The sequence below is a fragment of the Erpetoichthys calabaricus genome, chromosome 5 (genome assembly GCF_900747795.2).
Source record: "Erpetoichthys calabaricus chromosome 5, fErpCal1.3, whole genome shotgun sequence".
NCBI classification, from domain to species: domain Eukaryota; kingdom Metazoa; phylum Chordata; class Cladistia; order Polypteriformes; family Polypteridae; genus Erpetoichthys; species Erpetoichthys calabaricus.
In genome coordinates, this window is record NC_041398.2 from 40,013,468 (window position 1) to 40,027,443 (window position 13,976).

The 13,976-nt window shown below is 38.9% G+C and overlaps 1 protein-coding gene across 2 annotated transcripts in view; it reads left to right on the top strand.

Moving 5' to 3' along the window:
* The window catches only part of exoc6b (exocyst complex component 6B), a 625,017-nt gene that overhangs the window by 86,838 nt on the left and 524,203 nt on the right, over window positions 1-13,976 (top strand). For both annotated transcript variants that reach the window (XR_007935144.1, XM_028801461.2), the window contains exon 2: window positions 10,307-10,472. Coding sequence is in view for 1 of the 2 variants with exons in the window: in XM_028801461.2 (XP_028657294.2) it covers window positions 10,307-10,472 (166 nt within the window). In the remaining variant the exon portion in view is untranslated. The remainder of the gene's footprint in view (window positions 1-10,306; window positions 10,473-13,976) is intronic.

A 13,976-nucleotide genomic window follows, 5' to 3' on the forward strand; every position in this document is an offset into this window, starting at 1 on the left:
AGCCTCAGATGGGAAGCAAAATTTACCTTTAGAACAAATTGAAATTACTTAAGCAACAACATTTTTAAAAAGCAGAAATACACCAATTCTGTCAAATCAGCCCTGTCTTTATGAGACTTCAGGATGTTTTCAGGTGTGTCCTTCGATCACAAAAATACACAAATACAACATGGAATTTACCTGCAAAACACACTGACTTTTATAATTTGAAAGCCTCAGATCTCAGCTCATTTATCAGACATCAAGACCTGAACAACAATCCATCAGGATTAGAGCTCGGCCTAACAGTCCACCTCATCTAATCTTGGCAGTGAAGAGAAAAGGAAAGAAGGAGAGGATGCAGGAGTGACATTAATGATTCAGTATAAAATTTAAATATGTTTGTATAGGTTAAAAAATTCACATCTATCTGTGTATTAAAACTGTAGTGTATCCAGCATGAAGTATTATGGTGCTATAGCCTTTCAACAAACAATGTGCTAAAACCAGGAACCTACTAAGGTTAAGATTAATGGTCAAAACAAATATAAACAGAATTTTTTTTTAAAAACAATCACTTTTTTGTGTGACAAAAGTGCTAGTTGTGTTACAAAATTACCCTTTTTTTGGCATGTTACTTAAAAGCCTGACTTGTGTTACAAAAAGGCCCTACAAGTTACAAATGTTCCCTGTGCTGTGGTACAAATGTGCCTTAAAGTTACAAAATGTCCCTACTAGAGTTACAAATGTCCCCTGTAGGTTACAAATGGGCCATTTAGTAGTTAGAAAAAGGCCCTAACATCCATCCATCCATCCATCTATCTATCTATCTATCTATCTATCTATCTATCTATCTATCTATCTATCTATCTATCTATCTATCTATCTATCTATCTATCTATCTATCTATCTATCTATCTATCTATCTATCTATCTATCTATCTATCTATCTATCTATCTATCTATCTGGTTTGGGAATCCCTCTTAATTCTTTGGATTTTTGTTTATCATTGGCTGAGCTTTCAAAGTAGCAACTTCCTTTTAATATATGACATGCCTTATGGAAACAGTAGTATTTCAGCAGTGGCATTAAGTTTACCGGATTAACAGAAAATATGCAATATGCATCATAACAAAATTAGACAGGTGCATGCCATATGGGCACCCCGACAGAGATATTACGTCAATACTTAGTTGAACCTCCTTTTGGAAATATAACAGCCTCTAGATGTCTCCTATTTGATGAGTGTCTGGATTCTGGACGGAGGTATTTTTGACCATTCTTCCACACAAAATCTCTCCAGTTAAATTTGATGGCTGCCGAACATGAACAGCCTGCTTCAGATCATCCCATAGATTTTCAATGATAGTCAAGTCAGGGGACTGTGATGGCCATTCCAGAACATTGTACTTCTCCCTCTGCATGAAGGCCTTTGTAGATTTCAAACTGTGTTTTGGGTCATTGTCTTCTTGGAATATCCAACCCCTGCGTAACTTCAACTTTGTGACTGATGCTTGAACATTATCCTGAAGAATTTTTTGATATTGGGTTGATTTCATCTGACCCTCAACTTTAACAAGGGCCCCAATCCCTGAACTAGCCACACAGCCCCGCAGCATGATGGAACCTCCATCAAATTTGACAGTAGGTAGCAGGTGTTTTTCTTGGAATGTAGTGTTCTTTTTCCTCCATGCAAAGCGCTTTTTGTTATGACCAAATAACTCCATTTTTGTCTCATCAGTCCAAAGAACTTTGTTCCAAAATGAACCTGGCTTGTCTAAATGAGCATTTGCATAAACTGTAAATGGGTCTATCAGTCCATGCTAGAAACGAGACTAATTCCAAACATGCTGCCTCAATTAACACACTACACTGTATTACTGATATAGTAAGAAAGTTCTATTTCATATTAACTTACAGCGGGTGAAAAGCTATACCATAATCTATATCTGTGAAAGAAAATTGTATTCTATTCTACATAAGCAAACACTAGTATGAGTTTAGCTTAAAGCTTTAACCTTCTGAGATTGGCTCTTACAAACTGAGTGCAGTGAACTGCAATAATTTCTCTTTAAAATTAATTGACAATTACAGTGATTATTTATCAACTCCACTTATTTTAATGTAATGTCCTGTGGCTAGAGCATTTCTTGACAGAATATTGCACATAGAAGAAACATTTCATGAAAAGAATGTTGACCTTTTGTAGAACATACTCTCCCGCACTTGCTTATGCAGCATCATTTTAAAGTCACCAATTTACCAACTTGCAGATTTTTTTTATGTTGAAGGAGAACAAGACTACTTGAGAGAAAAAAATGAAGACATGGGGCAGAACATACAAACTCCTTAATGATAGTGAATGGGTTGTGAGTTGAGACGAGCGTTTTAAATACTTGCTTCATTCATTTCTCATCTAAAGGAGAGTATCATGAAAGATTCAACAATCAGGCTAATGTGTGTACAGTGACACTAAACTATGTACATGAAATAAGTACTGTACGTAGATAATTAATTATGGTTACTCACCAACAATGACATGACGACTTGTCCGATAACGATGAGTTTAATTTTACTGCACAACAAAGGAGAGCGTTACAGCTCTTCTAAAGGAGCCTCTTCAGGCGATTGTGTAGCACCGCCGTTGTTGTTCTTCTGGCAGTCTTCAATCCAAATCCCTAAAGCAGATTCCATCCAGACTACTGCCTTATCATGTCCACTTGCAACTCGTTTTGCGCTCTGGTTAAAGTACACTGTGGCTGTAGATCTTATATGCTTTTCCTCCTTTTTAAATAAAAAGAATCGTGGACTCATGCCGTAATGGTGTCCTGCAGCGGTGTACTGTAGCTGTTCCCTTCCTTCAACATATCCAAAACTTTTACCTTTTCTGCAATCATTTGCATCTTCTGTTGGCGCTTGGACACGGCCCCTGAAGCAGTAGCAGGAGCACGTTAAAGCTGAATGAGTGAGATGAGACTTCCTGGTTAATGCAGCACTCTGTCACTGAGCCAATCAGCACACAGGAACTTTAACTGTGTGCTCTGATTAGGTAGCTTCTCAGTCATCCGCCAATAGCGTCCCTTGTATTAAATCAACTGGGCAGACTAACTGAGGAAGCATGTACCAGAAGCAAAAAGACCCATTGTCCGCAGGAACCCGTGAAGCAGCGAAAAATCCGCGTTATATATTTAGATATGCTTAGATATAAAATCCGCAATAGAGTGAAGCCGCGAAAGTCGACGTGCGATGTAGCGAGGGATTACTGTAGTAACGATACACCAAATATTGTCAAACAGATGAATGAACATTAGGGTAGGGTTAGAGGAGACTGACAGTCAGCTTTTGGCACAGCTGTTATTTGCACAAAAAGGTGATTTAATGATAAATTAAGAACCAAACACATCAGTCTGACCTTATAAACTGTTATTCTATCAAAGACAGCTCCTCTTTTTGTTCAATTCCTAACCTAAACTTTTATCACAAATAAGCAGAAAGAATGGTAGCAGTCCTTAAAAGAAAAATTCCCATGTATTATTATTATTATTGTTGTTGTTGACATCTTGGCTGTGTTTCCTGACAGTGATGAATGTTTGAGAATAGCGAATATCATAGGTAAACAAAGAGTGAGTTTTGCGAGTGTTTCCTGAAGCTCTTCATTATCCAACATTTAATGTTGGTTTAACAGGTTTAAAATATTTCTGTGCTGGTGCCTCCCCAGCACCCAGTTGAGAAATACAGACTAATGATAACGGGAACCTTGATCTCCATGTATTTCATTTGTCAAATATGTTATATTGTCACAACAGACATGTGCAAATGTTCCAAAAAGCATCTAATAAAAAATCAATTACAACACACGACAGCACATGATTTAAAGACCAAATTAACCTATTAGTTGAAAAATCTATAAATGGGTTCAAAACTTGTCGTAGCTTCCTTGCTAAAAAAAAAAGTGACAAGCGGCGATAGTAATAGGAAGCAACACTTCACAAAAGGTGTCGAAAAGAACTGTTGTTTTTCAAGGCTTAAGTAAGCTTTAGCAACACTGAGAAGAAAACAAAAATGGGATGAGATTACGGAGAGAATAAGTGCCTGTAGTGCCCAAAGATTATGTGGCACAGAGGTCAGAAAAAAATGGCATAACTTTTCCACTGTCGTCAAAAGAGAGAGTGCTGAGATGAGAAGACAAAGATCCAAAACCTGTGGCAGACAGTTATAGGCAGTTCCTCTCATCCCGGAGAAATGGAGAAAGAGCAGGTTCTGGGTATTTTTGGGCCAACTGAGGAAATATCTGGAGGTGAGGATGTACACTCATATAGTTTTCTATCTACTTAACTCCAGCCTTCTTCTCTAGTGTGTTGTTCTCCCTGCGCAGTGCTTTCCCATCTTAAGGGTTCCCTTACACCAGGCCCTCTCGGAGGTCTATATCTGCACACATTGAATTCATGTGGGTGCAGTCAGAAGTTGATTGCTTTGAAGAAGGAGAGGCTTCAGCTGAAGAGAGAGCAGCTTCTGCTGATGAAGGAAAAGCTGTAGCAGAGGGAGAGGCAATATCAGGAGCCAGTGCTGCTCAACAAGTCAAAGCTTGGCATCTTGAGCAAACAGCTTGCACTGGCAGAGGCACAATTCAAGAAGCCCTTCACTTTAGTTCCTATTATATTACCCTCAGAAATTGTTATTTATTCAAATTGAAATGAACTAAATATAAAAATATTACATAAAGTTATGAAAAAAGTTTGTATTTAGGTATGTGTTAAACATTTCTTGCATTTCCTGTCATCCTACACTTACATAGATCCTTGTAGACATGTGAAATACGTTCTTTTTAGGCTTTGGTAATTCTAGTGTTTAAAATTCCTTGATAGCTGCATATCCCCTTGACGTTTAGTGCTGAGAACATGCTTTGACAGGGGAAGGTGGGAATCAAAAGTCTGGGAGTATTAATAGGGATGAGCATTACATTCACTGCACTTACAATGCTAGGTATGCCTGCAATGGCATGAAAACCACTTTTAGTGTCATGCAAGGCACCCCCTCCTGCTGGAAATTATATATAGTTGCGTTAATAGTAGTCAGTTCAGTACAAGCACGTTTGGAAACAGCAGCTTGGCTGAGGCCATGGAAATCAAGGACAGTGTGCAGAAACCAAATATTGCTTTTTATTCTTAAAAGTATTTTCTGAGATACTTCCACTGCTACTGCCTATATTGGGCCTAGGCCAAGACATAGGGCAGTTTTATGGGGTGTATATGTTTTTCAGGATTGTGTTTGTATTAAGAAACTTTCTTACTATGTGACATACATTTGAAATGGCTGCTTTTTGTAGTTTTTATGTGTGTATTGGTTTTAATGTAATGTCATCCCATATGTACTACAGTAATCCCTCCTCCATCGCGGGGGTTGCGTTCCAGAGCCACCCACGAAATAAGAAAATCCGCGAAGTAGAAACCATATGTTTATATGGTTATTTTTATATTGTCATGCTTGGGTCACAGATTTGCGCAGAAACACAGGAGGTTGTAGAGAGACAGGAACGTTATTCAAACACTGCAAACAAACATTTGTCTCTTTTTCAAAAGTTTAAACTGTGCTCCATGACAAGACAGAGATGACAGTTCCGTCTCACAATTAAAAGAATGCAAACATATCTTCCTCTTCAAAGGAGTGCGAGTCAGGAGCATAGCATGTCAAAGAGAGAGACAGACAAAAGCAAACAAATCAATAGGGCTGTTTGGCTTTTAAGTATGCGAAGCACCGCGGCACAAAGCTGTTGAAGGCGGCAGCTCACACCCCCTCTGTCAGGAGCAGAGAGAGAGAGAGAGAGACAGATAAAAACAAACAGTGAAAAATCAATACGTGCCCTTTGAGCTTTTAAGTATGCGAAGCACCGTGCAGCATGTCGCTTCAGGAAGCAGCTTGCACAGAAGGTAGCAACATGAAGATAATCTTTCAGCATTTTTAGACGAGCGTCCGTATCGTCTAGGTTTGCGAACAGCCCCCCTGCTCAATCCCCCTACGTCAGGATCAGAGAAACTCAGCGCAAGAGAGGGAGAAAAGTAAGTTGGGTAGCTTCTCAGCCATCTGCCAATAGCGTCCCTTGTATGAAATCAACTGGGCAAACCAACTGAGGAAGCATGTACAAGAAATTAAAAGATCCATTGTCCGCAGAAATCCGCGAACCAGCAAAAAATCCGCGATATATATTTAAATATGCTTACATATAAAATCCGCGATGGAGTGAAGCCGCGAAAGGCGAAGCGCGATATAGCGAGGGATTACTGTACACAAAAGACAAGTGTGGTACAACCTGATCCATTCTCTTCAAGTAGCAAATTTCTTCTGTTAGTTCTGTGTATGCCTTAATTTTATTTGTATATTTTGAAAGTTGTGTGTGTTTGGTATGGCAATGTTAATCATGTATGTATTTTTATTTTCTCTCTCTGTCAGTATTATGACTGGTCTGTTATTGTGGGTAGTTTTGACTGTCAGTGTATTTCTGTTCTAGTACTGTTTGTACGGCATTTTCTAGTATTGAGTTGGGCATGTCCTTATGATATGGTTTCTATGTGTGCACTAGTTTGTGTTGTAGTGCCTGTTTTTAATGTGTAATATTTGCCACCTGATTTTGTCTATGCTTGTAGTCTGTCCGTGTCAGTAATTTACAACATGATGTGATTTGTTTTATTGCATCTTGTGGTGGAATTTGCATGCTTTACTCTGTAATGTTAGCTCTGTTAAGAATATATCTTCTGTGATTTCTCTCATTTATAGCTTGATCTTCTATTGCTAGCACAAAACCTTCTTTCTCGCCAAACATTTCACCGTAGCTTATCCAGCTATTTAATGCAATCTTATTCACATAAGGCTGGTAAAGTTAATAAGGATGTCTGCCATACAGTGTTTTCTGGTTCCATACTTGTGTTTTAAGTTGTGTGACGGTTATGACCTCTGTGATTTTGTTTGTTGTTTGAAGGTTAAATGGTGTGTAGTTTGTGTTTTAATGTATATGTATGCTGTTTTGTGTGGAAGAATTTTCTTAAAAATATCTATCTGTGTCTTGTGTAAACTTCTTCTTTTAGCTGCTCTCGTTAGGGGTTGCCACAGCAGATCATCTTCCTCCATATCTTTCTGTCCTCTGCATCCTGCTCTGTTACACCCATCAGCTGCATGTCCTCTCTCACCACACCCATAAACCTTTGCTTAGGCCTTCCTCTTTTCCTCTTCCATGGCAGCTCTATCCTTAGCATCCTTCTCCCAATATACCCAGCATGTCTCATCTGCACATGTCCAAACCAACGCAATCTCGCCTCTCTGGCTTTGTCTCCCAACCGTCCAACTTGAGCTGACCCTCTAATGTACTAATTTCTAATCCTATCCATCCTCGTCACACCCAGTGCAAATCTTAGCATCTTTAACTCTCCTACCTCCAGCTCTGTCTCCTGCTTTCTGGTCAGTGCCACCGTCTCCAACCCATATAACATAGCCGGTCTCACTACCGTCCTGTAGACCTCCCCTTTCACTCTGGCTGATACCCGTCTGTCACAAATTACTCCTTACACACTTCTCCACCCATTCCACTCTGCCTGCACTCTTTTTTACCTCTCTTCCACAATCCCCATTACTCTGTACTGTTGATCCCAAGTATTTAAACTCATCCACCTTCGCCAACTCTACTACCTGCATCCTCACCATTCCACTGACCTCCCTCTCATTTAAACACATGTATTCTGTCTTGTTCCTACTGACCTTCATTCCTCTCCTCTCTAGAGCATATCTCCACCTCTCCAGGGTCTCCTCAACCTGCTCTCTACTATCGCTACAGATCACAATGTCATCAGCAAAAATCATGGTCCACGGGAACTCCTGTCTAATCTCGTCTGTCAACCTGTCCATCACCATTGCAAATAAGAGAGGGCTCAGAGCTGATCCCTGATGTAATCCCACCTCCAACTTGAATGTATCCGTCACTCCTACCGCAGACCTCACCACTGTCACACTTCTCTCGTACATATCCTGTACAACTCTTACGTACTTCTCTGCCACTCCCGATTTTCTCATACAATACCACAGCTCCTCTCGAGGCACCCTGTCATATGCTTTCTCCAGGTCCACAAAGACGCAATGCAACTCCTTCTGGCCTTCTATAAACTTCTCCATCAACATCCTCAGAGCAAACATCGCATCTGTGGTGCTCTTTCTTGGCATGAAACCATACTGCTTCTTACTAATCATCATCTCATTCTTTACCTAGCTTCCATCCTTGGGTACTGCTGGTTTGACTTTGTGTCAAGCGAGAAGTTTCTCACAGAGTCCTGAATGAGACACATTACCTACATTGTGAGCATCAGTTATGGCACTAGGGCCTTGTGGCATTATTCCCCAAGGGTAATCCGGCTCGCGAGTGGCTGGACCAGGCCAAAAGGATGCCCATGTCACACCTAGCTGCGGCAGATGAATGGTAATTTTCTGATGGTGAGACTGGACCACGTGTCTGCCTGGTGTGGTTGTCAACCAGGATCCAGAGCTGTTTTGTTGTGTGCTGGGTGCACCAACGCGCTGTACTAGTGCATGCTTCTTGACTTGACCTGACCTGACCCGACCCGACCCTAACACCTCTACTGCACATTCCAGTTGGCCATACACCCACAACTTCTGTGCCTCCTTCACCATTAGCTTGGTCTTTTTCTGCATTTACCTTGTGGAATTTTGCTTCCAAGCTAGCTTCCCGTTTCTGGTTCTTCCCTATCTATTCTGCTTCATGTTTTGCTATTATTACATAATCATTTATATGCTAGAACTAATATTGAAATCCTTCATGTCCTTGTCTCATCACCACCTTCATTACTATCAGCATATCCCTGATGCAGCCCCACTATCATCACTCTTCTGATCACTGTTTATACTTCCTTATACATCACCTCAGACACTATCCATACCTAAATTTCTTACAGCCTACCCTCATCAGCTCTCTCTGTTTAATGTCTTCTTATGATTTGTATAATGCTGCTTCCTTCTCTTCACCTAATGCTTTCCCTGCATTTTCATGATAATAAGATCATATTTGTTGTTCTTTTTCTAGGCATGAAACCAAACTACATTTTGTTAAATTGAATTTGATTCCTAATTCTTTTTCTTTTATTTTACTACCTTTACTATCATCTCCAAAAGATTGATTGTTCATTTCCCATGCATACTGGAGTGAGCACTCTTCTTTTCTAGTGTCTGGGAATCCTCCCATCCCATATCACTGTGTTGCACAGGTCTGTTAAACCATTCAAATCCAGGGCATTTTACAGCTTTCAAAATTTCCAACCCCAGTCCATTTGGGGCCACTGCTTCACCTATCTTTCTTTTTTAGCCCTTTTTTGACCACTTCTTTCTGAAAACAACAATTCGGCCCTTTTATTATTTCACATAATTAAAATTTGGTCTCCTCAGTCAACTTCTATTCCAGATATTTCTTCCAGGTATCCTCTATTCCATTACTATTAATCATTATGGTCCCATTAGCATTTTTCATGTAATTCAAAGCAACTTCATCCTGGCTTGTTTTGCAGTCTCATTTGCAAACTTGAACATATTTCTCTTTACTCTTTCTGCAACTCAAACTTCCATCTATTGGCTTCTTCTCTGCATTCAACTGTTTTCTTGAGTGCTTTTGCTTTGCTTTCTTTTAGATCCCATTTTCCCTTCTGTCCTTGTTTTCCGTCACTCTTTATAGCATCTCCATTTTCTCTCTTGTTGGTATCTCTACCTTATTATTCCATGAGCATGTTTCCTTTTGTCTTGGGTGGTCTGTTTGTTCCATCAGAGACTCTTGTTGTTTTAAACCAGTCACTCTTCTTCACTTCCCACTTCATGTTCTTACCTATTGCTTCTTAAATCTCACTTTTGTTAGATGAGAAGAAAACAACTGGATGTAGACATGTCAGTTATTCAGTTGCTAGCTCAAAATTATGCAAAAGGAATGCATTTTTTCCTAAAATATTAACGACAAGTTAACTTTGCTTTGGTCTTGATTATTTTATTTAGCTGAAATGTTAAGTATCACCCACATTGGAACATATTCTAAGCAACATTTGTTATTAATTCATTGTAAATATTCCCTAAAATGCATTGAAATACATCTTTACATTAAACAGTAGATATGAAAAAAGAATGTATATATTTTTGTATTTCCCTTTTATATTTTCCTGCTTTTGCTTGCTTAAATTCACCATCATAAGCCTTTTCTAATTTGATCTGTTAAACATTGGTACAATTGCAGCTTAAGTGATTAATCAAGACAGAAATGTATTTATAAGTCTCTTTATTATTTATCTGCAGGTCAGTTTATGATGGTCTGGAACATGGCCACTTTATGGACAAACTGGAAGCACGTATCCGCAATCATGACCGAGAGATTGAGAAAATGTGCAACTTCCATTATCAGGGCTTTGTAGACTCAATTACAGAACTGCTTAAAGTCCGGGCTGAAGCTCAGAAGCTCAAGGTAAAAAATAAAATTAGAGAATTAAGGAATGTTCATAGCTGTTAGCTTCTGAAAGTGTACCAGAAAATGACATCCAGTATATTAAGCAGACTTCACAGATCTCATTTACTACCTATTTTTTATTTTTGGAAATGTACTTTGAATTTCCTAAGTCTAATATTGAAAATGAAAATTACAATTGATACAATAGGAAAACAGTCACTGTACTTAACATTGAATTGTGTGCATAATCCAGTTTTAAGAGACACTTATTATAAAAAAAGCTATGGTGCGTTATTGCCACCTTGTGGCCTACTTTTGTCTTTATGGCAAAGTCCAAAAGAAATTGCTGTTAATAACACATTAATATCATGTAACAGTCAGAGCTGTTAGATTAAATTAGTATAGAATTTTTTTTTATCAATCCTTTCATGTCCGTTACATTTTTTTTGAATTAGTGTGCTGAAAAAAAAAAAGTTCTTGACAAATCTCCTCCTAGTTCATGAAGGATTTTGTATAACTTTCCCACCAAAAGAAAAGTGATATGTAAATTAGTAACAGTTTGTTTAGACATCCTTTCATCAAGTGACAGAGTCGGATTTATAATCATTTTTAATCCACATTACACTGGGATTGGAGTAAAGATGCACAGTTCTTTGGAGGAAAGGAAAATCCTATTTACTGTAGGCTACCATCTTATGGTGAGAACAATAAACCAAACTGTGGCCAGTAGCTCTGTTCTGCTGGGTGGAGTACTCCTTTAATATGTTTTATTTGAGTGATACTTCGTTAAATAGGAGTTGGCTGATACTTTAAATAGGTATAACTCAAAATGTTCAATTGTTGCTTTAAACTCGTCCTAATATCAATATATTTTTTAACTAGATCTGTGGGTTTGCACAAGCAGCTCTCAGGAGATACACAAGGGAAGCCTACACATGTGCCCACACACACACACACAACACAACACAACACTTGGATAAAGTGACCCTCAAAAACCAAAACGGCAAACCCTCTTTCTCTCTGCTCGGCTTTCCTTTAATTCTACCTCTGCTTCACCTCGCGTTGCTCCTGGTGTGAGACTTCAAAAACCACTTTGCCCATCCCACTTTGTTTTCCTCTTCATTGTCCAGTGCCTGTGCCATTTCAAAGTCTCATGCTTACTTCGGGTCCAAGGTAAACCCACTGCCTTCCTCTCCAACTTAGCAACTACACCAGATTCAACATTGCCCAGAAACCACTGAGGGAGTTTTGTGAAAAAAAGAGCATCTGAAAAGATGAGTTCTCCATTTCAGACCCACTGTACCACAAATGAGAAATTCACAAAAGTATGGCATCTCTCTCTCTCTCTCTTTTTCTGCAGACTTTTTTAGTGTAATATAATTTTTATAACATTTGCAGAAATTGTATTGCAAAAGAATACTGTACAAGAATATTGTATTATTTTGGACAGAAATTTTAATGTTCAGGAGCCTTCATCCTTCTTTAAAAAATAAATACAGGGACAGGGAGAACCTAAAGGATATATACCCAAGACTTTGAGTTAGTTTGATCCCTTTCAAACCTGAAGTAGCAAGTAATTTGTAAATGTTTCTTTTCTGTATTCACATGTAACTATATCATTTTTGTGCATTAAAATTGCACAAAATTATATATTTTCAGTTTTTACTTCCATATCTAAGCACACTGCTGTACTAAGATAAAAAAAATTTGACTTATATACAGTGGTGTGAAAAACTATTTGCCCCCTTCCTGATTTCTTATTCTTTTGCATGTTTGTCACACAAAATGTTTCTGATCATCAAACACATTTAACCATCAGTCAAATATAACACAAGTAAACACAAAATGCAGTTTGTAAATGGTGGTTTTCATTATTTAGGGAGAAAAAAAAATCCAAACCTACATGGCCCTGTGTGAAAACGTAATTGCCCCCTGAACCTAATAACTGGTTGGGCCACCCTTAGCAGCAATAACTGCAATCAAGCGTTTGCGATAACTTGCAATGAGTCTTTTACAGCGCTCTGGAGGAATTTTGGCCCACTCATCTTTGCAAAATTGTTGTAATTCAGCTTTATTTGAGGGTTTTCTAGCATGAACCGCCTTTTTAAGGTCATGCCATAGCATCTCAATTGGATTCAGGTCAGGACTTTGACTAGGCCACTCCAAAGTCTTCATTTTGTTTTTCTTCAGCCATTCAGAGGTGGATTTGCTGGTGTGTTTTGGGTCATTGTCCTGTTGCAGCGCCCAAGATATCTTCAGCTTGAGTTGATGAACAGATGGCCGGACATTCTCCTTCAGGATTTTTTGGTAGACAGTAGAATTCATGGTTCCATCTATCACAGCAAGCCTTCCAGGTCCTGAAGCAGCAAAACAACCCCAGACCATCACACTACCACCACCATATTTTACTGTTGGTATGATGTTCTTTTTCTGAAATGCTGTGTTCCTTTTACGCCAGATGTAACGGGACATTTGCCTTCCAAAAAGTTCAACTTTTGACTCATCAGTCCACAAGGTATTTTCCCAAAAGTCTTGGCAATCATTGAGATGTTTCTTAGCAAAATTGAGACGAGCCCTAATGTTCTTTTTGCTTAACAGTGGTTTGCATCTTGGAAATCTGCCATGCAGGCCGTTTTTGCCCAGTCTCTTTCTTATGGTGGAGTCGTGAACACTGACCTTAATTGAGGCAAGTGAGGCCTGCAGTTCTTTAGACGTTGTCCTGGGGTCTTTTGTGACCTCTCGGATGAGTCGTCTCTGCGCTCTTGGGGTAATTTTGGTCGGCCGGCCACTCCTGGGAAGGTTCACCACTGTTCCATGTTTTTTCCATTTGTGGATAATGGCTCTCACTGTGGTTCGCTGGAGTCCCAAAGCTTTAGAAATGGCTTTATAACCTTTACCAGACTGATAGATCTCAATTACTTCTGTTCTCATTTGTTCCTGAATTTGTTCCTTTGGATCTTGGCATGATGTCTAGCTTTTGAGGTGCTTTTGGTCTACTTCTCTGTGTCAGGCAGCTCCTATTTAAGTGATTTCTTGATTGAAACAGGTGTGGCAGTAATCAGGCCTGGGGGTGGCTACGGAAATTGAACTCAGGTGTGATACACCACAGTTAGGTTATTTTTTAACAAGGGGGCAATTACTTTTTCACACATGTAGGTTTGGATTTTTTTTCTCCCTAAATAATAAAAACCATCATTTAAAAACTGCATTTTGTGTTTACTTGTGTTATATTTGACTAATGGTTAAATGTGTTTGATGATCAGAAACATTTTGTGTGACAAACATGCAAAAGAATAAGAAATCAGGAAGGGGGCAAATAGTTTTTCACACCACTGTAAGAATAACTAAAAGACACACCCTTATACCTACAGAAAAGCTATCAGTAATCATTTGTTTAAATTTCAAAACAATAAGTATTAGGAATTGGGGATTTAAGAAACATTGCCTTTAGATATTTCTGCCCAAGCAGGGTTCAGTACCTTTCAATTTAAGACAGAACCAATTGTGATCCTTTTGAAACAT